The following is a 24,090-nucleotide window of genomic DNA, read 5'->3' on the forward strand; positions in this document are numbered from 1 at the left end:
TGCGCTTTGGTCCTCCTCTCTTCCACCTAACGACGAGCGTTACACACCCCCTTGGTATTTTTCGTATTTTGTTGCCTTACAACCTGGAATTAAAATGTATTTTGGGGGGGGGTTTGTAACATCTGATTTACGCAACATGCCTACCACTTTGAAGATGCTAAATATGTTTTATTGTGAAGAAAACAAGAAATAAGGCAAAAAACAGAACTTGAGTGTGCATAACTATTCACCCCCCAAAGTCAATACTTTGTAGAGCCACCTATTTTGCAGCAATTACAGCTGCAAGTCTCTTGGGGTATGTCTCTATAAGCTTGGCACATCTAGCCACTGGGATTTTTGCCCATTCTTCAAGACAAAACTGCTCCAGCTCCTTCAAGTTGGATGGGTTCCGCTGGTGTACAGCAATCTTTAAGTCATACCACAGATTCTCAATTGGATTGAGGTCTGGGCTTTGACTCCCCCATTCCAAGACATTTAAATGTTTCCCCTTAAACCACTCGAGTGTTGCTTTATCAGTGTGCTTAGGGTCATTGTCCTGCTGGAAGGTGAACCTCCATCCCAGTCTCAAATCTCTGGAAGACTGAAACAGGTTTCCCTCAAGAATTTCCCTGTATTTAGTGCCATCCATTATTCCTTCAATTCTGACCAGTTTCCTAGTCCCTGCCGATGAAAAACATCCCCACAGCATGATGCTGCTACCACCATGCTTTATTGTGGGGAAGGTGTTCTCAGGTTGATGAGTGGAACGCTTATGGAGAGATATTTGGAGTGCTGTGACATGTCAGAGGAGGAAGAAGGCAACCTTGACCTGTAGAATTCTATCCACCTGTCACGTTCCTGACCTTATTTCCTTTGTTTAGTCTTTGTTTAGTTGGTCAGGACGTGAGCTGGGTGGGTGTAGTCTATGTTATGTGTTTCTTTGTTTAGGTTTGTCTTATTGGCCTGATATGGTTCTCAATCAGAGGCAGGTGTTTTACGTTGTCTCTGATTGGGAACCATATTAAGATAGCCTGTTTTCACTGTTGGTTTGTGGGTGATTGTTCCTGTTCTTGCGTTCACCTGTTTTTGTGTTTAGTTCGGGACTGTAGCTTCGTTGGGTTTTCGTCTGTTTATTGTTTTGTTCATTATTAAAAAAGTATTCTAATAAATATGGATACAAACCACGCTGCGCTTTGGTCCTCCTCTCCTTCTACTGACGAAAGCCATTACACCACCTCTTCTGTGTGGGACATGTGTTCCTACCTCGTCTGCGGGCAGATCTGCAGCATTTCAGAGATTTGGAATAATCACCGTTTAAGCACAGAGGTGAACTTGACACCTCATCAGCTGTGGCATATTGGAATGCTCCAAACACCTGTGTCTGAGCCAGACTATGCAGAGGTATGAGTCTGTGATGTGAATGGCTTGACAGATCTTCCTATACATTTATCGTCACTAATACAGATTTATTTTGAGCATTCCAGATTGAGCAGGTGGAGGACCTGCTTTATCAGGAGGATAATCTGGAAACACTGATAATGGGGTCATTGTTCCAGACATCCCATGGCCCCCGTCTACTGTCTACTGAGAATAGCTGTGCTGCAACGTCAAGTGACCCCTACCACTGACTCCTCATCTTTTGGTCAGGACATATACATGCATGCTCTTCAATTAGTTATGAGTCTCCAGCCTTTTTAGGTGCAGTCCTCCCACACCATGTAGGATATTGTTTTAGCCCCAGTGCCACTCTTGACAATGGCAAAAATGTGTATATCTTTTGCTGGAAAAGAAAACGGCACCTCTTAATTGGTAAACAAACTCGTTTCATTCATTGAAAAGAGCTTTTATGAAATGTAATTAAACTTCTTGTAAACCAATGGTATTTATTTTCCACAAAGCATCTTTGTTAATTGACACTTCTCTCTAAAAACAAACCCAACATTTGAACATATAAAACTGATAAATACCATGTATCAACATTATGTAGTATAACAGTGTCAAAATAATCACGTTAATAATTGTAACATGTTCACGGCACTACCATTGGACATACAGCAAACGGGTTCCAAGTTCAGAGGTGAATCTATAGTACGTTCTAATAATGCAGTGATCTATAAAACACTATCCAGTTACAGAAGAGTGCAAGAATCCATAAGTGTCATAAAGGCTCCTGAGGTGACTTTCTCTCCCCATATAATTTATCGAGCTGTCACCTTTACAGTTAGAGTACATGACATCCAGTGTCTTAACATGAAAATCAAAAGCAGGCAATAACATAACAATGCTAGTGACAGAGCTCAGTGAACGATGGTTAGTACATTTTGTAAACACCAATACAGTAGATCCACAAATACACAACTTTGTCATGTCAAAATATAAAAATGAGCAACTGAAAAATCCCTTAAATGTACATTTTAATAAAACCTTCCATCCCTTGCTGCATACAAATGAACCTTGGGTAATCAAAAGGACTTGTAAAGTATTATTGTACTTCAGCACCAAATTCCTGTCTAACAGAGTGGCACTGTCTCAGTGTTATCTTCATCATTTCTGAGCTCCAGAGGTCAAGTTGGAGACCACTGAATAAGCAGTGACTCTGGTGGTTACAGGATACAGTACTACAAATTAATAACATAAAGACAGACCGAGCACCTTTACTTGTGTATAATGCTAGCTTAAAGAATCTCTCAATAAGATAGACGTCAAGCCCGGAGATAAATTGGTCTATTACATTGCATTTGGATAAAGTTTATATACTTGTATTCTATACCACTTGGTGTACACTATACTAAAATGGAGTCTTTGGCCCCCATAGGTCTACTGTATATAGAACAGCTTCAGGCACTTGTTAAACAAAATAAAGAATAAAAACAGAAAGAATCACATATTAAAGGGGAGAGAACCGATGATATACTAAAGTAGTTGCAGTACATCTGGAACACTGTATGTTGGCAAGGACCAGAAAATTAGTGAATTGTATGTCATTTCATTTACATAATTCCCATGGACTAGGATGATACACTGTATCAACAAAATGTGTTTTTTGTAACACTCTTTACTAGCAATGGAGCCACCTAAGGTTTTGGTGTTTGAAGGTATAGCCTAAGACCAGTGTATAAAACATAATGCAAAAACTTTACAAAAGCCCAAATACTATATCAGTCCCCCTGACTATTTCCAATAGTCCATTCATTCATCCATCCAGTGTTTAGACCTCTGAGCTATTGCTGCAGTCTACCATCCTTCTATGAATGCTCTGAGTAGTAAGAGGTTAATAAAAAACATTTTCTAAATCGCAGTTGTCAAGGGTGTACATTTAAGCATTAACCCCAAAATAAAGCAAGAAAGATTTGACTTCTTTACACAGGAACATAATGTACTGTATGTGGATTATCAGTCAGTTAAATTGAGGAGTCTTTCAGCTACACTCTATCAAACCGTGCAACGTATTTGATTGTTGTTTCAGTGTTTGATTTAAATGCATCGTAATCTCTGAGGGCTGTCGGAAATGTTACGTTTTGGTGTATGTACTAACAACAGGGTAACAAAGTGTGGTTAGACATGCATTGTAGACATGAGTGGTCCAAAATGACCACTATCCTTAACTTTTCTCTCTCTGAGACAAGCATGTGTGTGTGCCTGCCCTGTCAGCCACTGCATTACACTGGGAACAGCAAGTGGTTCTCCATTGTCTTCTTTCTCTCCACTGTCTTCTTTCTCTCCACTGTCTTCAGCCACAAAGAGGCTCACTTTCCCATCTGGTTTAGCATATTAATATGTGGGGGGGGACAAATGTATAAGCGGTCAGTGCAATATAAACTGAAAATAAAATAACAGTTTGAAGTGTTACATTGACATCATTACTATGGAGCAGCTCATTTGAGTTTAAAGAGAAAAACATTGGATACTACAGTAACAAAATCAGGGAGTAAGCACAAGTACAAACATGCAAACAATACATACCATCAAGTTCTTGGAGGAAATCTTGAAAGAAATCCAAGATTTCTGTCTACTTTTGTTTTGGAAAACCACATTCACTCATCTCTGGGGCCAGGTTTGAGATTATGTAGTGTGCATCAACCTAGACAATGAATTCCAAGACATACATTACTTTCACTATATTTCTAATACACAGGTCACCTGACCAAAACCCCATAAATAACAATCAGAATATTAAAAAGCACAGTTTGTTAATTACCATGTCATCATCGCCAATCACAAAGAGATTGAGACATTCCTTCGGTTTCTTCTGCATGACCTCAATTAAGATGTAGACTTCAAGGCCTTCATGCAGCTGCTGAAGCATCGCTGTACGTTTTGTGGTTAAATGCAGCAAAATAGCTCTTTACAAAAGGAAAAGGACAGAGACATCGACATTCATTGAGATTTGCATATCTTACTGCAGAAACCTTGGTGCTCTTGTATGAATGGTCATGATAATGTACTCTAAAAACTAATTCGTTTGAAACATATTAAATTAAATCAGTTGACACAAATTGTGGGTTGTTGCAATGTAAGAATAATGGAATTTAAAACACAATTTCAACTCAGATCAAATGTATCAATCCATGAAGGCTAATGGGTCCTTTGTTACAATAAGAAAACATTGCACATACCTTATTATGCTCTCCTTGTGATCCAAGTTGATGGGGCCTGTGTAGCCACAGTTGAGGAGTCCTTCAGTGTAGGGTGACAGTTGACGATTCCTTCAGTGTAGGGTGACAGTTGACGATTCCTTCAGTGTAGGGTGACAGTTGACGATTCCTTCAGTGTAGGGTGACAGTTGACGATTCCTTCAGTGTAGGGTGACAGTTGACGATTCCTTCAGTGTAGGGTGACAGTTGACGATTCCTTCAGTGTAGGGTGACAGTTGACGATTCCTTCAGTGTAGGGTGACAGTTGAGGATTCCTTCAGCGTAGGGTGACAGTTGAGGATTCCTTCAGCGTAGGGTGACAGTTGAGGATTCCTTCAATGTAGGGTGACAGTTGAGGATTCCTTCAGTGTAGGGTGACAGTTGAGGATTCCTTCAGCGTAGGGTGACAGTTGAGGATTCCTTCAGCGTAGGGTGACAGTTGAGGATTCCTTCAGCGTAGGGTGACAGTTGAGGATTCCTTCAGCGTAGGGAGACAGTTGAGGATTCCTTCAGCGTAGGGTGACAGTTGAGGATTCCTTCAGCGTAGGGTGACAGTTGAGGATTCCTTCAGTGTAGGGTGACAGTTGAGCATTCCTTCAGTGTAGGGTGACAGTTGAGCATTCCTTCAGTGTAGGGTGACAGTTGAGCATTCCTTCAGTGTAGGGTGACAGTTGAGGATTCCTTCAGTGTAGGGTGACAGTTGAGGATTCCTTCAGTGTAGGGTGACAGTTGACGATTCCTTCAGTGTAGGGTGACAGTTGACGATTCCTTCAGTGTAGGGTGACAGTTGACGATTCCTTCAGTGTAGGGTGACAGTTGAGGATTCCTTCAGTGTAGGGTGACAGTTGAGGATTCCTTCAGCGTAGGGTGACAGTTGAGGATTCCTTCAGCGTAGGGTGACAGTTGAGGATTCCTTCAGCGTAGGGTGACAGTTGACGATTCCTTCAGTGTAGGGTGACAGTTGAGGATTCCTTCAGCGTAGGGTGACAGTTGAGGATTCCTTCAGTGTAGGGTGACAGTTGAGGATTCCTTCAGTGTAGGGTGACAGTTGAGGATTCCTTCAGTGTAGGGTGACAGTTGAGGATTCCTTCAGCGTAGGGTGACAGTTGAGGATTCCTTCAGTGTAGGGTGACAGTTGAGGATTCCTTCAGCGTAGGGTGACAGTTGAGGATTCCTTCAGTGTAGGGTGACAGTTGAGGATTCCTTCAGTGTAGGGTCACAGGTCAAAGGGATCTTTGATCTGAAAGCACATTTTATTTTTCAAACACAACTAATTGCTGAAAGATTAATGAGAAGAATATGCTTTCAATTTCATCAACACATCGTTTTGATTAATGGGGACAACTCTGCGTCATGTACACTACCCTTTGTTAGGTCCTTCAGGGTCCCGGTCACCAGATAGTGGTAACATCACTCCAGCATAAATCGTGGAGACGGTCCACCTCGTGCAAGGCTCACTGCAAATATTTCACCTGCCACTCTGGATATAAGAGAAGGTGAAATAAGAAAATGTTCCTTCATAGTAATTTTTTTACATTTAGAAACGTATGTGTTTTACAGAATTGTACATGTGCCTAACACTTTTGTACAGTACTGTATGTATGTACATACAGGTGACTATATATCGACTATGAAACAAATAGTACATGGCCTGCTTATGAGTTGCCATGAAAGAAAGTTAGATTAATTCAACTGAAAATTGCGAGCATAGGCGTTCGTAGCTAAATGCTTTTGGTTAGCTTGAGAATAAAAATTGCATGATTTATCATTCTATGGTATGTATGTAATACAGGTATGTATGTAATATAGTATAATGTTATGAACCGATACTGAATCGTAGGAGCTAACTACCAGGGTTGCAAACTGCCAAGGGACCAAAATGTGAACACTTTTTTTTGTTGCACTGAAACATGCAGGGGGAAATGGAGGTTTTAACTAACTAAACAACAAAGAATATGATCTATATGATCAGTGTGTGTAAAATAAAAAGTGGTTAATGTGAATCTAACTCACAGTTAAAAAATGTAAAGAAAGCAATCCAATGTTATTTGTTGCCTAGACTTTACTGCAAATGACACTCAAGTCGTGAGAAAAAAACAATATACTAATATTGCACTTGGGAAAAAAACATTTTAAAGTAGAAATATAATGAAACAAACAGGCATTCTATTTTTGCTCTATTATAGTGGCAACTATCGACATCGATCAAGTGCACAAGGCTACATGTGTGCAAAAACAACATTTACTGAGTAAAAAATATATATATATTCCCCCATTGCTCAACATTTATCTGGCTAGCTAACGGAGAATTCGACCTAACTAGCAAGATACTTAACAATGCTAACACTTGTTCCACCACACTTTCTCCATCAACTCAAACTTTCCAAATGCCAATAGTTTTTCGGTTACAGCTCATGAAGTACGCTTCATCACCTTCTCACCCCCCTCTCCGTGACCAAGGTAAAGACAGATAATGACACTTATTAATATCCAACTTGAAACTGTCCGTGTCTCCGGTGTCTCCGTGGTCAGGCTTCTCTCCTAACGTTTCCTCTTCGTTATAGTTCAGGGGACGCGCTGCTGTAACTAGTAAATTGGTTCTCTTCTGTTGTCATGTGAACGACTGTCTGACCCTTGGATAGAGCAGCTAGTATTGCTCCAAACGCGCATCACTTGTTCGCCTACAGCCAGTAGTGATCCAACCCCCCCATCACTGAACTACTAGCTATGTAGAAGTTGGACGGAAGAACGCCCAGTGCTGGTTACCTGAGACGCCATCATCACACAGTCCTTCTTTGTACTTTAAGTGTCTATGACTTCCTTTGTGTCGGAAAGAAAGGCTGAACACTATTGGTTGTAGCCAAACTGACACTCAAAAAATGACTGACCAACGGAGAAGCATCCTCCACACCTCCCACTAAAGCCCGCCCACAAGCTGTGGGGTCAAAAGTGCAAACGAAGAGCCAGTGTTTCAATCAACAACAAAAACAGAGGCGTGGACTCGACTTTAACACCAATGACTCGTCACTTAACTTGGATTTTAGCCTTTTAACTCGACCTGACTTGATACCGTCCCCAAGCCCAGATACTAAAAATGACGCTATTAAAAAAGTGTTAAGAAAGAAAAAAATCGGATATAAAGACTACACTGTATCAACAAAAAACGGATTTCAACTTGCAAAACATGCGGGAAGAAAATTAGACGGAGGCGCAACAACTTTGTTCGACATTTGAAGCTGCACAAAGAACGGTAAATCGTGGCTAATATAGCCAACATCTATATAATTTAATATCTTTGCTAGTATAGCATGTAGGCTAACGTAACGTTAAATCAATGAACCTCCAGTCAGTCAGTGCGGGTACGTGATCATTGCACCCAAGATTGAGCTACAACTGGCTAGGCAGTTGGTAGCCTAAATCCTGCCGGATGTTACTGCTGTCCCTAAAACAATTGACATATGTTAGCCTACTGTAACGAGAGAGAGAGTTGGTCGATAGATTGTGCCCCATAGCGACTATTTCCATGGAAATATAAAGTTTATTTGGAAAGTAAAAAATATATTTTTAAAACCATTCATGATTTGTGTAAATGTAATATTCTAACTATTACTCTTGTTAAAAATATGAAATGGTATTACATTTGGTGAAGAGCACATTATGACTTGTTTAGGATTCAAAACTCAAAGTTTAGGACTTGAGATTTGTCGGTCTTGATTTGAGTGCCAAGACTTGTGACTTACTTGTGACTTACTTGTGACTTATAAAGCAATGACTTTGTCCCACCTCTGGTACTAACCATGGAAAGTCCCTCAAAAACAAAAATGAAAGCTTTGGAGTTGAGGGTAGGGAAGTCAGGATCAGGAGGGAAATGTGCTGTGGTGTTGCCTTTTGTGAAACCTTAAGTCCATACCAGAGTGGATTCAGAAAAGGAAGGACTAATCTATGCAAGAGACTAACGAATAATTTATCTGTATATTCAACAGAAATGTTTGCGTTGATTTTTGGTTTGAAATGGATAGTGGTGCGACCAAGAAGAGTAGTAATATTGTTGGAACTCTACAACAGTTTTGTGTAGTTTAAGATCTGGACGGTCAGAAAGTGAGGATTTATGGTTAGAAGCAATGACGCTGTTGTTGGGTTTACAAAGAAATGGTATTGAAATGAATGATACAGGTGCAGTTGGGGGGGGGAAATAAAGAGGGGAAAATAAAACATGAATTCTGAAAAACGGGTTTGATTTTTGGCAGAGACAATAGGATGAACGTAGTAAGGGAAGACATTTTTATTGTACAAGGAAATCTATACGAGAAATAGTGTCATGTAATGGGCATAGTAGGGGGGAAATTATGTTGTGTAAAATGAGATTTGAGCATACAGGATTGGATACATCTTTTAAATTGATAGGGAAACATGGTACTGGAATGTGTAATGGCTGTACGGTTTAGGAAACGGTTGAACACGTATTATTATTTTGTGAGATGTATGATGTAGAAAGGGAGAGGTTGTGTGACAGGAATGGGGAGTGGGTGGTATTTTGGGTGGGGTGATGGGAGTAGTGAGGTTTGTAGAGAATTATTTTATTTAAAATTCTGGGTAACTTAAGAGAATATTTTCAATCAAACGTAATCAATCAAATGTATTTATAAAGCCCTTTTTACATCAGCTGATGTCACAAAGTGCTATACAGAGACCCCGCCTAAAACCCCAAACAGCAAGCAATACAGATGTAGAAGAGCGGTGGCTCTGGAAAAAATTCCCTAGAAAGGCAGGAACCTAGGAAGAAACCTAGAGAGGAACCAGGCTCTGAGGGGTGGCCAGTCCTCTTCTGGCTGTGCCGGGTGGAGATAGTACATGGCCAGATTGCTTTGCTTCCTTTAGTGCATACACTGTCCAGTTGTTTGTGTAGCCAAGACAAATAGCGGTATAGATAGGTCGTGACTGGCCTCACACAGTAGGTGCTGGTGTTATGCACCTGTCAGTTGTTTGCGATTCGCCAATTTCAAGAACAAAAAGTCTGAGTTCAACAGGTAAAAGACTGCTCTGTTAATTGTATAGGACGAGTAACGTTCTTAAGTGCATTGTACCATCTAAACCGCTGTGAAATATATTTTCCATAACCAATAATATTGTATTTCCAAAATGAAAATAAGACGCAAAACATTTACTTAAACATGGGAAGCATATAAACAGTGAACATACTCTGTATAACAGATCTACCGCTTCTTAGACTTGCTTTAAATGAGAATGACAGATCTATAACTCTAATTTATATGCACATTTGGATGGTCTTCCAAAAGCTACATACTGCAGCTTTAAGGGTTAGGGATGTCCCAATGATCCCTGATAGCACTAACTCTGGAAAGTATCTCGTTCAAATACGAAAGTGTGAACTAGTCCGACTTAATCAAACAGGTAAGACTGCTCTGTTACATGTGTAGGAAAAGTATATTCAATATTGATTAAATATGTATAATATCGTATTTTGAAATATGATTTTCGTATTCGAAATGAACTGTTAGCTAAAGTGTTATTTTACGTTAGTGCTAGCCCTAAAGGACACGACGCTGTCCAGCCAAGACAATACAAGTCAAACACCAAGAGACTGGTCAGCGTTGTTTTAGCTACATACAGGTTTAAAGGGTAACATTAAGTAGCATAACCGTAACAACATGTAACATATGGCTTTGCATTAGTATACACATCAGATCTCCCAAAGCAAGGTGACACCTCGCTTTTACAGTTTGAGTTATTACTTAAAACCGATCAGAATTCAGAAGGTGCTATTTCGAAATTGGGTAGGGCGTCTTCAGTTTCTCTTGTCAGGCATTGCATAACAATTTGTAACTTGTCAGAAATGTCCAGATCAACTGGCCATGTCAGCAAAAATTTTAGCTAGGTTTTGTAGCCCATAGATTTTGTTGTAATGTTTGAGACACTCAAAGATGACATGAATACACATTAGACATGGCAAAATGTATAGAATTGCAAGAAAATGACCTTTTAAAACAGCAAAATGTTCTCTGCACCCTGTGACAAAATGTGTAGAATTGCAGGAAATATGCTTTAAATCTGCTAAATTCTCTACACCAACAAGAGGGGTGTGAACAGTTTTATCATGAACAGTGCTTGTGTCCATAGAAATAGACGTGGGAGCGAGATGTTCCCCAATGTTGGAAGGGGGGCCTGAGTTAAACCGTTTGGGAACCCCTGGTGTAGAGAGTCATTGTACCATCTAAACCACTGTGAAATACTCTACATGAAAAGGTATGTGGACACCTGCTCGTCGAACAACTTATTCCAAAATCATGGGCATTAATATGGAGTTGGTCCCCCCTTTGCTGCTATAATAGCCTCCACTCTTCTGGGAAGGCTTTCCACTAGATGTTGGAACATTGCTGCGGGGACTTGCTTCCATTCAGCCACGAGGATTAGTGAGGTTGGGCGATTAGGCTTGGCTCGCAGTCGGTGTTCCAATTCATCCCGAAGGTGTTTGATGGGGTTGAGGTCAGTGCTCTGCAGGCCAGTCAAGATCTTCCACACCGAACTCAACAAAACATTAACTGTACGGACCTCGCTTTGTCCACAGGGGCATTGTCATGCTGAAACAGGAAAGGGCCTTCTCCAAACTGTTGCTACGAAGTTGGAAGCACAGAATCGTCTAGAATTTCATTGTATCCATATTAATGCCCATGATTTTGGAATGAGATGTTCAACGGGCAGGTGTCCACATACTTTTGGAAATGTAGTGTCTGTAATAACCCCAAAATATAACTGTTTGTACTTACAGGTAACCAGATCGTGACTACAACTAAGTCTTTGACCACACTGTGTCCTTATATTGGACGCCGTGGGGCGGCAAGTAACCTAGTGGGTAGAGCGTTGGACTAGTAACCGAAAGGTTGCAAGATCGAATCCCTGAGCTGACAAGGTAAAAATCTGTTGTTCTGCCCCTGAACAAGGCATTTAACCCACTGTTCATAGGCCGTCATTGAAAATAAGAATTTGTTCTTAACTGACTTGCCTAGTTAAATAAAGGTTAAATAAAATATTGGTGAGTAAAAAAATCTACCCTTTTAATTAACAGAGGGGCATACATTTATGGTCCAGCATGACACCACTGTTGTACTACAAATCACTGTGATACAAGGCATTTGGTTGCTGGCAATGGGAGACAGCATTTTTAGGTTTTAATATGTTGGTTCACATAACACAGAAAAATGTAATAGCCATATACGATAGAATTCCATTGAACCAAAAAGAATCAGTTCTAATTTAAAGTTTTAAATATTGTACGGCAAATATTGAAATATTGTATGATATTAAACTTTTCCAATTTTATTTGTGTGTGACTCAAGGTCTACATGAGGATTGACGACAACCAGGATGTTCTTAATTCAAAACTTAAAATCCAGGGCGGTGGACATTCTTCCACTGAGGTGTTGAGGATTGGAGAACCATGGCTCAGTTTCAAAGCTTGATATGGATAGTAAGTTAAACGTTTGGGTTTTGTAAGCTTAGTAGCTTGGCATCATTTCATGCTACAGCAGTAAATGGCACCAGATAGTATGCTCAGTGTACACCAATGATGTACAGTGCATTTGGAAAGTTCAGACCCCTTCACCTTTTCCACATTTTGTTACATTACAGCCTTATTCTAAAATGAATTAAATCAATATTTTTTCTCATCAATCTACACACAATACCCCATAATGACAAAGCGAAAAAAGATACCTTATTTACATAAGTATACAGATCCTTTGCTATGAGACTCGAAATTGAGCTCAGGTGCAACCTGTTTCCATTGATCATCCTTGAAATGTTTTTACAACTTGATTGGAGTCCTCCAGTGGTAAATTAAATTGATTGGACATGATTTGGAAAGGCACACACCTATGTATATAAGGTCTCACAGTTGACAGTGCATGTCAGAGAAAAAAACAAGCCATGAGGTCGAAGGAATTGTCCATAGAGCACCGAGACAGGATTGTGCCGAGGCACAGATCTGGGGAAAAATGTCTGCAGTATTGAAGGTCCCCAAGAACACAGTGGCCTCCATCATTCTTAAAAATTTTGGAATCACCAAGACTCTTCCTAGAGCTAGCCGCCCGGCCAAACCGAGCAATCAGGGGGAGAAGGGCTTTGGTCAGGGAGGTGACCAAGAATCCGATGGTCACTTTGACAGAGCTCCAGAGTTCCTCTGTGGAGATGGGAGAACCTTCCAGAAGGACAACCATCTGTGCAGCACTCCATCAATCAGGCCTTTATGGTAGAGTGGCCAGACGGAAGCCACTCCTCAGTAAAAGGCAATGACAGCCCGCTTGGAGTTTGCCAAATGACTGAATGCTAAGCTTCTCTTATGGAGGAAACCTGGCACCATCCCAACTCTGAAGCATGGTGGTGGCAGCATCATGCTGTGGGGATGTTATTCAGCGGCAGGGTCTGGGAGACTAGTCAGGATCGAGGCAAAGATGAACGGAGCAAAGTACAGAGAGATCCTTGATGAAAACCTGCTCCAGAGCGCTCAGGACCTCAGACTGTGGCAAAGGTTCACCTTCCAACAGGACAATGACCCTAAGCTCACTGCCAAGACTATGCAGCAGTGACTTTAGGACAAGTCTCTGAATGTGGTCCAGCCAGAGCCCAATCGAACATCTCTGGAGAGACCTGAAAATAGCTGTGTAGCGAAGCTCCCCATCTAACCTGACAGAGCTTGAGAGGATCTGCAGAGAAGACTGGGAGAATCTCTCCAAATACAGGCGTGCCAAGCTTGTAGCGTCATACCCAAGAAGACTCAAGGCTGTAATCACTGCCAAAGGTCCTTCAACAAAGTACTGAGTAATGGGTCTGAATACTTATGTGAATGTGATATTTCAATGATTTATTTATATATACCGGTAATATTAATTATACATTTGCAAAAAAAATCTAAACCTGTTTTTGCTTTCTCATTCTGGAGTATTGTGTGTAGATTGAGGGACAAAACTATTTAATACATTTTAGAATAAGGCTGTAACATAGCAAAATGTGGAAAAAGTCAAGGGGTCTGAACACTTTCTGAATGCACTGTATATTGGAAGCGGTTCTCAATAGGAATGAATGGATTTTTACATTCAATAAAATGTTTCAAGGGTGAAATTACTTGTATTTTAGTATTTCTTTGTTGAAGTGGGGACAGTAATATTACTACATAAAAACTAACGAATAGGTCAAGTTTAATTCACGTCATAATTAATAAGTATGCATTACTGTGTCTAATAGAATATAGGCTACTTATCAAAAACGAATGTGGACATTAATACATGCATTTCTATAACTTTCTAAATCTTTACCAAAATGGCTTCATGGTGTTCAATTCAGCGCCCTGTTAGTCATCCTGGGTTTATACTCCATTTTTGTTTTGAAAATGGTTTGGTCTTTGAACATTGTCAAATCTTCCAGCAGGGGACATGGCCTTGCAAAAGCAAATTATTATATTTCCTCTTTGAAAAAATCAATCTGAGTAAGTAAATTTCACAAACATTTATTAATCAAAACATGGAAATCTTAACTATGCTTTCTCTCTATTTCCACTGTCAATCTGAACTCTCCTCCTGTCTCATCTCTACCTTAACCCCAAACTCTCTTCAACCCTGCTTTGTCAATGTGTGACCCCTATTTTTCAACTGTGGTAATGTGTTCTTTTTCTCTATTTACAGATGAACCTAGCTATCATTTTGACACTTCTAACCATTGAGCGCTCTAGTGCATGTGGTAGAGCAGAGTACAGAACAGGTGTTGAATGCTGTCCTATGTGTTCTCCAGGTAAGGACCAGCTCTGTATACTATATGGATTATTATGAAGAAAATACATTTCAATACCAATCAATCCATGACACTGACCTTCTATCCCACAGGAAACCGGGTACATAAACACTGTACAGAATTTACAGTAACTTCCTGTGTCCCCTGTACCGACTCCACTTTCCTTGATGAACCCAATGGTCTTACAGCATGCATACCGTGCACAAACAACTGTGACCCAGGCATTGGTTTGAAGGTAAAGCAGCCATGTAGACCTTCATCAGACACTGTCTGTGGGACACTGGAGGGGTTCTACTGTCTAGACCCAACTAAGGATGGTTGTAGAGCAGCCCAGAGACACAGCAGCTGTAAACCTGGTCAATACATCAGTCACACAGGTTGGTCTTCTGTCTCACTCATTATACTAATTGTGTTGTCATAATTCAATTGAGTCAAGTTGTTAATTTCAGTGTGAACAATCATTACAGTTAATGGAATTAAATAAATGGGGGGACAAATGAATTTTTCATTAATATTTCAACATGAATTTCTGCAGGAACAACATCTACAGATACTGTGTGTTCTGACTGCCCTGGTAAAACTTATTCAGATGGTTCATTAACATCTTGTCAACCACATACAGAGTAAGTGTGAACATTATTAGTTAGTTCAAAAAGTTATTCCCCTGAAGATATAAAAATACAACTATAAAGAAAACATACCTCTGTTTATGTCTTTAACAGATGTGAATTCTTGGAAATTGAACCAGGAACTCCTTGGTCGGATTCAGAATGCGGAGTAGCCTCACTTCCCACAGTTGGAATCATAGCTGGTGTTCTCATATGTTTTTTTCTGATAGCCAGCATAGCTGGTGTTTGTTTATTTATAATGATAAAAAGACAAATGGTGAGAAGAGAAATGGTGAAAACAAGACAAAACTCAGGTAAGATGACTGGAATTGTATTTGTTCCATTCATTGTTTTCATTGCCTGTGATATTCAGTTTACTCTGTGAATGCTACATGTTCTACTTCTCATAGTGTAGATTACTACTGTTTGTTGTCGTCATGGTTACATGGTATGTTTATTACAATATTGGTCATCTGTCTTTTTTTTTTATAGACCCTCAAATACCTACACAGGTATGTTTGGAAATCTATGAATATATTTCATCACATTGTACGACTTTGTGCTTTCTTCTGACTGTGAAATTTGAATTTATTGAGCCAGTTTCCCAGACAGAGATTGCCTTGTTTTGGAATGTGAAGCACTTGAAATGGAAAATCTCCATTGAATGTGCTTCTTAGTCCAGGACTGAGCATAATCTCTGTTCGGGAAACTGGCCCAATGTGTTTTACTAATTACTGATTCCATTTGATAGGCATCCCCAGATCAGGAAATACGAATGCTGTCTGGGGGAACTGGAAATGGTGAGGCACACCTTCAAGGTTTTCTAAATGTGTACAGAATAGTTTTTATGAGTTAAAATAATTTCAAACATATTTATGAGTAAATGTATATGGTATATAACTCCAAGTCATCAATGCTAAGACAAATGATCTGTTACAAGAATATAGTACAAGCTATTGTACTACAAAACATTGTACAGAAGGTAAATTAATTACTGATAAATTACAAATAACTTCAATTCCCAGATTCAAGCCCCCGTCACAGACAGGGACTCCACATTCTGTAATCTGTGGTCCACTGGCTGGCTGGTCCAGCGATCTCTAGTGTATGATAACACTACATGTTAAATGTGATATTGTAGAATCTGGTTGATATAAAAACAGGATTCTACACCACATTCTATTGTAGAGTAAAGAAATGAAAAACACTTTGAAACCCAACCTCCAGTTAGAAGAATATGACTTCTAGATACCTGTCGGGAGAGAACATGGGGTTGTTTGAAACTTACTCCTCAGCCTGAACTGTTCTCAAAATCACCAAATGACCAGTCAAGCTGTCAATATTATCCAGCAAGTTCTTTACAGAAAAAACAAGTTGTACAACCGAAGTTTGACACTGCATTACTCCGAATTGAATAATATAATTTTTATTTAGAAAGAAATGTTTTCTAATGATGAGGGATTTGTACAAAGACTGAGTCAATTTTACAGACAAAGTTGTCCTTGAAATGAACATGACAAAAATGTGTAGGAAAAATGGTAATATGATCTACTAAATGTTTATGTAACTTGTTGAAGGTTAAATATAATATAATACTGTACAAGATGTTACATTAAATACAGTTTTGCCTAACAATGTACACTTGCTGGATTTATTACTTGAAATGCATGGAGGACATCTTCAAAACAAAAACGGTCAATATTTCATGCTATGTTTTAAATCTTTCAAATTGTCATGCCCACCGTTCCTGGGTAAACACTTTCATTAGTATGGGAAATGACCATTTAGATTATTTGAGTAAATATTGCACATTTAGAGCACTACTGAACTGTAAATGAAAGCACAACTATTACACCAGACTGCTACAACATGATTGACCTTATGACCTCCTGAATGTCACTATTCTATGAATCCAAGTAAGAATCCCAGACTCATTCTACAAAAGCATTAGAATTTCATCAAATGTGCACTAATGACAATACATGACTGCCCTCTAGAGGTTATCCCATAGGCTACAGAAATATTGAGTCTGGTACTTTATAAATCAACTGGTTTTATTCAGAAAGTGGTTAAGAGTTTTAAGTTTGTAAAAAAAAATATTTAGCTGTGTGACATCAACATCACCTAATCACCAATAAATCTGTCAACAGAAATTAGACAATGTAAATATTAAACTATTGTGTTACATAGTAAAGGAATGTAATGGGTGTACATTTTGTTAGTGATGAACTGCATAAAATAAAGCACAGTTGATGTGTTTATTATTTGAAATGCATGGAGGACTCCTGCTTCAAAAATATTCATTTTTTAGAAATATATCCTTACCTCTGCCTAAACAGCATAATGTAGCGCCCTTCACTTTATAAACAGGTGACAGTTTTAATACTCATCTTTTTACAATGTGTTAAGGCACTGCACTGCAACACCCGTGCCAATATATCCTCCAAACACCGGCTTCTCGGGAATTATCACTTAAATATACATTCTACAGACCCTACAATATTTTTACTTCAACACCTAGAATATTTTGCTTTTAAGCCAATATGTATTTCAAATACATATGTATTTCAAATACAGTGATTTGCACAGGGGGCATTTATTTGACCTTGGAACATGTTTTAAAACCCATATGTTGCAAATGAAACTTAAATATGAAAAAAAATAGCACAATTATTTCTCATCATGAATAAATATCGGTTATTGACGCGTTTTTGTTATTCTGATGGGAACTTTTATTTTGAAAACTGTTACGCTGAACGGAAAGTGAAAGTAAAATTAATCCAGGGCCCTACACTACTGATCAAGGCTGGGGTAAGATAAATATGACGTATTTACGTAGAAATAACCTACTGTACATGTTCCGCGCTGTAGCATAACTTTAAGAATCATATATTTTCATATTGATGAATGATTGTGTAATTGTGTAATTTTACTACAACGAATAGGCAGGCCCATGCTCCGCTGTTCAGACAGACTTTGCCTGGCTACTTTTTGTTCGTCGCCCCGCTGTGGGGGTAGAATGCTTGCCAAACAGACCTTGGGCCTCATTTATAAACCGTGTGTATGTAAAAAATAGACCCCAAAACATGCATACTTTTACTGCGGCACATAGAATAGTTTTTTCTCTAAAAGCCCATATGTATTCCATATACAGTGAGTTTATTTGTGGTGAATGTAATGGGCGGAGTTAAAGGCCAGAAACACTGTATTATCCAGGGTCCCATGTAATTACACCATATGTACATACATTGAATTAATGATGTCCTTGTTGTAGGCCTATGCTACCTCGTGAGTATGAAAATATCACAGAAAAGATTAGGAATTTATTATGCAATGATCATGGAAATGTGTTTCCATTATTTAAGCAGGGAGTCATGCTGAGACCATGGTCTCTTTCGGATATGAGCCCTGCATGAACATCAATAAACAACAATTACACTAAACATATCTATATACACATCAATTACACTAAACATATATATACACACATCAATTACACTAAACATATATATACACACATCAATTACACTAAACATATCTATATACACATCAATTACACTAAACATATCTATACACACATCAATTACACTAAACATATCTATATACACATCAATTACACTAAACATATCTATACACACATCAATTACACTAAACATATCTATATACACATCAATTACACTAAACATATCTATATACACATCAATTACACTAAACATATCTATATACACATCAATTACACTAAACATATATATATACACATCAATTACACTAAACATATCTATATACACATCAATTACACTAAACATATCTATACACACATCAATTACACTAAACATATCTATATACACATCAATTACACTAAACATATCTATACACACATCAATTACACTAAACATATCTATACACACATCAATTACACTAAACATATCTATACACACATCAATTACACTAAACATATCTATACACACATCAATTACACTAAACATATCTATACACACATCAATTACACTAAACATATCTATATACACATCAATTACACTAAACATATCTATATACACATCAATTACACTAAACATATCTATATACACATCAATTACACTAAACATATCTATATACACATCAATTACACTAAACATATCTATATACACATCAATTACACTAAACATATCTATATACACATCAATTACACTAAACATATCTATATACACATCAATTACACTAAACATATCTATATACACATCAATTACACTAAACATATCTATAGACACATCAATTACACTAAACATATCTATACACACATCAATTACACTAAACATATCTATACACACATCAATTACACTAAACATATCTTTATACCCATCAATTACACAATACATGAAAAGCAAACACAAAAATCTACCTAATGATGATTTCATCAACCATATTGATTTCAACTGTCAAGTATTGACCCATCAGTGCAGCTGAAAGGGGTGGAGAGAACAGATCCTCAAGCAATTGAGATACAATGTAAAACAAGACAGCAATCCATGCAAAACACATTTATAAATAATTGCCTAGGAAATAGATGCCTATTTGTAATTATTTTAAAATGCAAAGATTAATAGAATAGATTTCCTCTCTTTTCACTAATGGCGAATGATTGCTCATAACCCCCATTTGCACAAAATACTAGTCTACTTGCCTGTTTTCAATGCTATACTTCACCAACTAGAAACTTTGTGTAGGCATGGTCTAAAAATTCCTCCTTAGTTGTACATTTTCTCGAAATCTAAAGGCACAACCTAGATTCGAGCCAATGTCTTAAATAAGTGAACATGTTATTACTCCAACCTCGTGAAAGTGACGAAATGACACGTTTTCATTTTCTTCAAAAACAATTATCGAATAATCGAAGGAGGGCCTTTGATTTGACGGCTTGCACATGCGCAGTTCAGCCCGAGAGACCTTTAGACCCGATGACGTGTTTCTAAGCATGAGTTTAGCAAGCCAACGTCGCCATGACGTCGCCTACAATTGTGATCGAGGATTTCTATTGGTGAAGCAGTTATAGTCTGTCTTCATACTGTGCTGTCTTTGGTAGATCGGACATTGCTCCATGTAGAAGGCTACTTCACCACCAGAGGGCAGCAGTCTCTAATAAATGTATTTATTTAACCCTTATTTTACCAGGTAAATTGACTGAGAACACATTCTCATTTACAGCAATGACCTGGGGAATAGTTACAGGGGAGAGGGGGGATGAATGAGCCAATTGTAAGCTGGGGATGATTAGGTGACCGTGATGGTATGAGGGCCAGATTGGGAATTTAGCCAGGACTCCGGGGTTAACAACCCTACTCTAACGATAAGTGCCATGGGATCTTTAGTGACCACAAAGGTCAGGACAGCCGTTTAACGTCCCATCCGAAAGACGGCACCCTACACAGGGAAATGTCCCCAATCACTGCCCTGGGGCATTGTGATATTTTTTTACCCCAGAGGAAAGGGTTCATCCTACTAATAATTTATCAATTTCAGTTTCATACTTCTCAAAGATGATAATTAGCTTATTACAGTTTTTTTCAGTGATTTAAATTCAGCACGGCATCATAATTTACAAATTGAAAGGTTATTATATTTTATGATTTTGATTCACATTGATGGTGGTGACTGAACTCAGGGGTGGCCAGCCAACGTACATTACTATATTATATTTATTAACTGCGCAGTGTATGCAATATTTAGGCAGAATATAATTGAGCTATTCTTACTATACAGTACATGTACTAAAATACATTAATTCTACAGGTCAATTCATCTCGATACTTCAAAACTCCTAAGAACGTCACAAGTCCGATGTGTGGGTCTTCCAGTGAGTTGGAGAGGATTGAGGAAACATGGAATAGTTTGAAAGCTTCATATGGACTGTAAGTGAAATGTTTCTGATTTGCACATTTTGTGGCTTGTCTTGTTTAAAAAAAACAAATGATCAATGTAAATATTTCCTTCATGACATTTGAATCAGAGTTATTATTAGCCTACTATATAGTCTTAGTTTTAATTTGACTGAAACATTGTAGAAAAAACCATGGAGGAGAAAAGTACATTTCAGTAACATTTATTGACTGAATTTGCAGATAACAGGTTATCTTGGGTTTGGTGTCACATCTTTAAATGTAATGTCTGCTGATGGTGATGTTTTATTTCTTCTCTATTTGCAGATACCTGTTATATTGGTGCTTGAAAGCACTGGATCCTGTATCACATGTGGTAAAGTTGAGTACAGAATAGGGGATGAATGTTGTCCCATGTGTTTAAAAGGTAAGGACCGTCTTTTTACATCATATGAATCACCAGACGGTAATACATCATAAACACCAACATATAACTTTTATCCTTCTAAACATTGAACCCTGTTTCACATAATGATCCAGCCATCTATAAAATAGGTGATAGATATTGCATAATGTGTAGGCCTGGTAAGGACATTGTGTATTTTTATGAGGGGTTAATTATAACAATAACAACAATAATATTTATAATAATAATAATACCAAAACATCATTATTTTCTGTTTTTCTTTTCAACAGGACATCATGTACATAGTCATTGCACCAAATTTACAAGTATACCTGTCTGTGTGCTCTGTATTGACTCCACGTTCCTTGATGAGCCCAGTGGTAAAACAACATGCAACAACTGTACCACATGTGATCCAGGTGAGAATTCTGTGCTCTGGGCATAAACACTGAGCTACTTTACTATATCAGCTGTTGTTTTAATGAAATACAACAGACTTTACATTTAGCTTCAGATACCAAGTGACTTGTTTTCTCTATAGGTTTGGGTTTGAAGGTAAAGCAGCCATGTAGACCTTCATCAGACACTGTCTGTGAGACACTGGAGGGGTTCTACTGTCTAGACCCAACTAAGGATGGTTGTAGAGCAGCCCAGAGACACAGCAGCTGTAAACCTGGTCAATACATCAGCCACACAGGTTGGTCTTCGGTCTCACTCATTATACTAATTGTATCGTTATAATTCAATTGAGTCAAGTTTTTATCTTCATTGTGAACAATCATTAACAGTTAATGGAATTAAATAAAGGGGGGGAACGAATGCAATTTTTCATGAATATTTCAACATGTGTTTGTGCAGGAACAACATCTACAGATACTGTGTGTTCTGACTGCCCTGGTAAAACTTATTCAGATGGATCATTAACATCTTATCAACCACATACAGAGTAAGTGAGAACATGATTAGTTAGTTCAAAAGGTTATTCCCCTGAAGATATAAATACATTAATATACTCAAATAGAAACTTTAAAAAACATACCTCTGTTTATGTCTTTAACAGATGTGAATTCTTGGAAATTGAACCAGGAACTCCTTGGTTGGATTCAGAATGTGGAGTTGCCTCACTTCCCACAGCTGGATTCATAGCTGGTGTTCTGATAGGTGTTCTATTTTTTCTGATAGCCAGCATAGCTGGTGTTTGTTTATTTATGAGAAGAAGAGAAATGGAGAGAAGAGAAATAATGAGAACAAGACAAAACTTAGGTAAGATGACTGGAATTGTATTTGTACCATTCATTGTTTTCATTGCCTGTGATATTCAGTATACTCTGTGAATGCTACATGTTCTACTTCTCAGAGTGTAGATTACTACTGTTTGTTATCGTCATGGTTACATGGTATGTTTATTACAATATTGGACATCTGTCTTTTTTATAGACCCTCAAATACCTAAACAGGTATGTTTGGAAATCTATGAATATATTTGATGACATTGTACAACTTTGTGCTTTCTTCTGACTGTGAAATTTGAATTTATTGGGACAGTTTCCCAGACAGAGATTACGCCTAGTTTTGGAATAAAAAGCACTTTAAATGGAAAGTCTTCATTGAATGTGCCTCTTAGTCCAGGACTGAGTGTAATATCTGTCCGGGAAACCGGCCCAATGTGTTTTAATAATTACTGATTCCATTTGATAGGCATCCCCAGATCAGGAAATACCAATGCTGTCTGGGGGAACTGGAAAAGGTGAGGCACACCTTCAAGGTTTTCAAAATTTGTGTACAGAATAGTTTGAGTTACAAGAATTTCAAACATATTTATAAGTAAGTGTATATGGTATATAACTTCATCAATGCTAAGACCAATGATATGATACAAGAATATAGGACAAGCTATTGTACTACAAAACATTGTCTAGAATGTAAATGAATTACTGATAAATTACAAATTACTTCTTTCCCCAGATTCAAGCCCCCGTCACAGTCAGGGACTCCACATTCTGTAATCTGTGGTCCACTGGCTGGCTGGTCCAGCCATCGCTAGTGTATCTTAACACTACATGTTAAATGTGATATTGTAGAATCTGGTTGATATAAAAACAGGATTCTACACCACATTCAATTGTTGTGTAAATAAATGAAACACATTGAAACCCAACCTCCAGTAGGAAGAATGTGACTTCTAGATACCTGTTGGGAGAGGACCACTGTGTCTTTGTATCATATGGGGATGTTTGAAACGTACTCATCAGCCTGAACTGTTCCCACTTGTGTCAGCGAATAGCTAGCTTTTCATGTGGGCGCCACTGGTAAGATGCTTCGGGAGGGCGGAAACATATCAGCTTCTGCCTACAGCCTACAGACTGGTCTAAAATGAAAAGGACCATGTGATGAGTGTAAATTAGCTCCACCTTGCTAGGAAACAGATTTAGAAGCTGTTTCCCCTCTTCCTAGGGGAAAGTCATGTGTTCATAACTTCAGGACCACAATATCTGTCAGCCCAGACTATGGAACTTCAAATGGGACTTGATAATATCTTGAGACACAGATTACTGGAAACTGGTGCAGGATGCACCGGTCTAATGTCCATTGCTTGTGTTTCTTGGCCCAAGCAAGTCTCTTCTTATTGGTGTCCTTTAGTGGTGGTTTCTTTGCAGAAATTCGACCATGAAGGCATGATTATTCACGTAGTCTCCTTTGAACAGTTGATGTTGAGATGTGTCTGTTACTTGAACTCTGAAGCATTTATTTGGGCTGTAGTTTCTGAGGCTGGTAACTAATGAACTTAT

At 38.4% G+C, this 24,090-nt stretch overlaps 2 protein-coding genes and 1 long non-coding RNA gene across 11 annotated transcripts; 2 read left to right on the forward strand and 1 right to left on the reverse strand.

The window, feature by feature from the left end:
• Positions 1-1,849: 1,849 nt before the first annotated feature.
• LOC120059078 lies at positions 1,850-7,817 on the reverse strand. 3 transcript variants are annotated; one of them, XR_005478095.1, is made up of 6 exons: positions 7,380-7,813; positions 5,978-6,093; positions 4,596-5,853; positions 4,178-4,322; positions 3,943-4,060; positions 1,850-3,737 (listed from the first exon to the last, which is right to left on the reverse strand). It is a non-coding gene; the product is annotated as an uncharacterized LOC120059078 (long non-coding RNA). The 3 variants fall into 3 exon arrangements; XR_005478096.1 differs by lacking the exon at positions 7,380-7,813 and adding an exon at positions 7,047-7,370; XR_005478097.1 differs by lacking the exon at positions 4,596-5,853 and having other exon boundaries at positions 4,178-4,287; positions 7,380-7,817.
• Positions 7,598-20,922, forward strand: LOC120059070 (tumor necrosis factor receptor superfamily member 14-like). 7 transcript variants are annotated; one of them, XR_005478093.1, is made up of 11 exons: positions 9,986-10,025; positions 11,401-11,541; positions 11,969-12,099; positions 14,052-14,112; positions 14,309-14,414; positions 14,507-14,791; positions 14,950-15,037; positions 15,137-15,336; positions 15,515-15,534; positions 15,774-15,822; positions 16,048-16,703. XR_005478093.1 is itself a non-coding variant. In XM_039007860.1 (10 exons), the coding sequence occupies exons 3-10, from the start codon at positions 12,070-12,072 to the stop codon at positions 20,839-20,841; spliced, it is 810 nt and encodes a 269-aa protein (XP_038863788.1). In that variant the 5' UTR covers positions 9,986-10,025; positions 11,401-11,541; positions 11,969-12,069; the 3' UTR covers positions 20,842-20,922. The 7 variants fall into 7 exon arrangements, 6 of the variants coding, with proteins under 6 accessions (XP_038863784.1, XP_038863785.1, XP_038863788.1 ...); XM_039007860.1 differs by lacking the exons at positions 14,052-14,112; positions 16,048-16,703 and adding an exon at positions 20,810-20,922; XM_039007859.1 differs by lacking the exon at positions 14,052-14,112 and having other exon boundaries at positions 16,048-16,683.
• On the forward strand, positions 20,908-23,976 carry LOC120059579 (tumor necrosis factor receptor superfamily member 14-like; the record flags this gene model as incomplete). Its single annotated transcript, XM_039008709.1, has 9 exons — positions 20,908-20,928; positions 21,223-21,322; positions 21,592-21,720; positions 21,843-21,998; positions 22,160-22,247; positions 22,362-22,564; positions 22,739-22,758; positions 23,000-23,048; positions 23,267-23,976. Coding segments are annotated over 9 exons (807 nt in total), but the record flags the coding sequence as incomplete, so codon positions are not given.
• Positions 23,977-24,090: the final 114 nt, after the last annotated feature.

Source organism: Salvelinus namaycush, chromosome 14 (assembly GCF_016432855.1).
Source record: "Salvelinus namaycush isolate Seneca chromosome 14, SaNama_1.0, whole genome shotgun sequence".
NCBI lineage: Eukaryota > Metazoa > Chordata > Actinopteri > Salmoniformes > Salmonidae > Salvelinus > Salvelinus namaycush.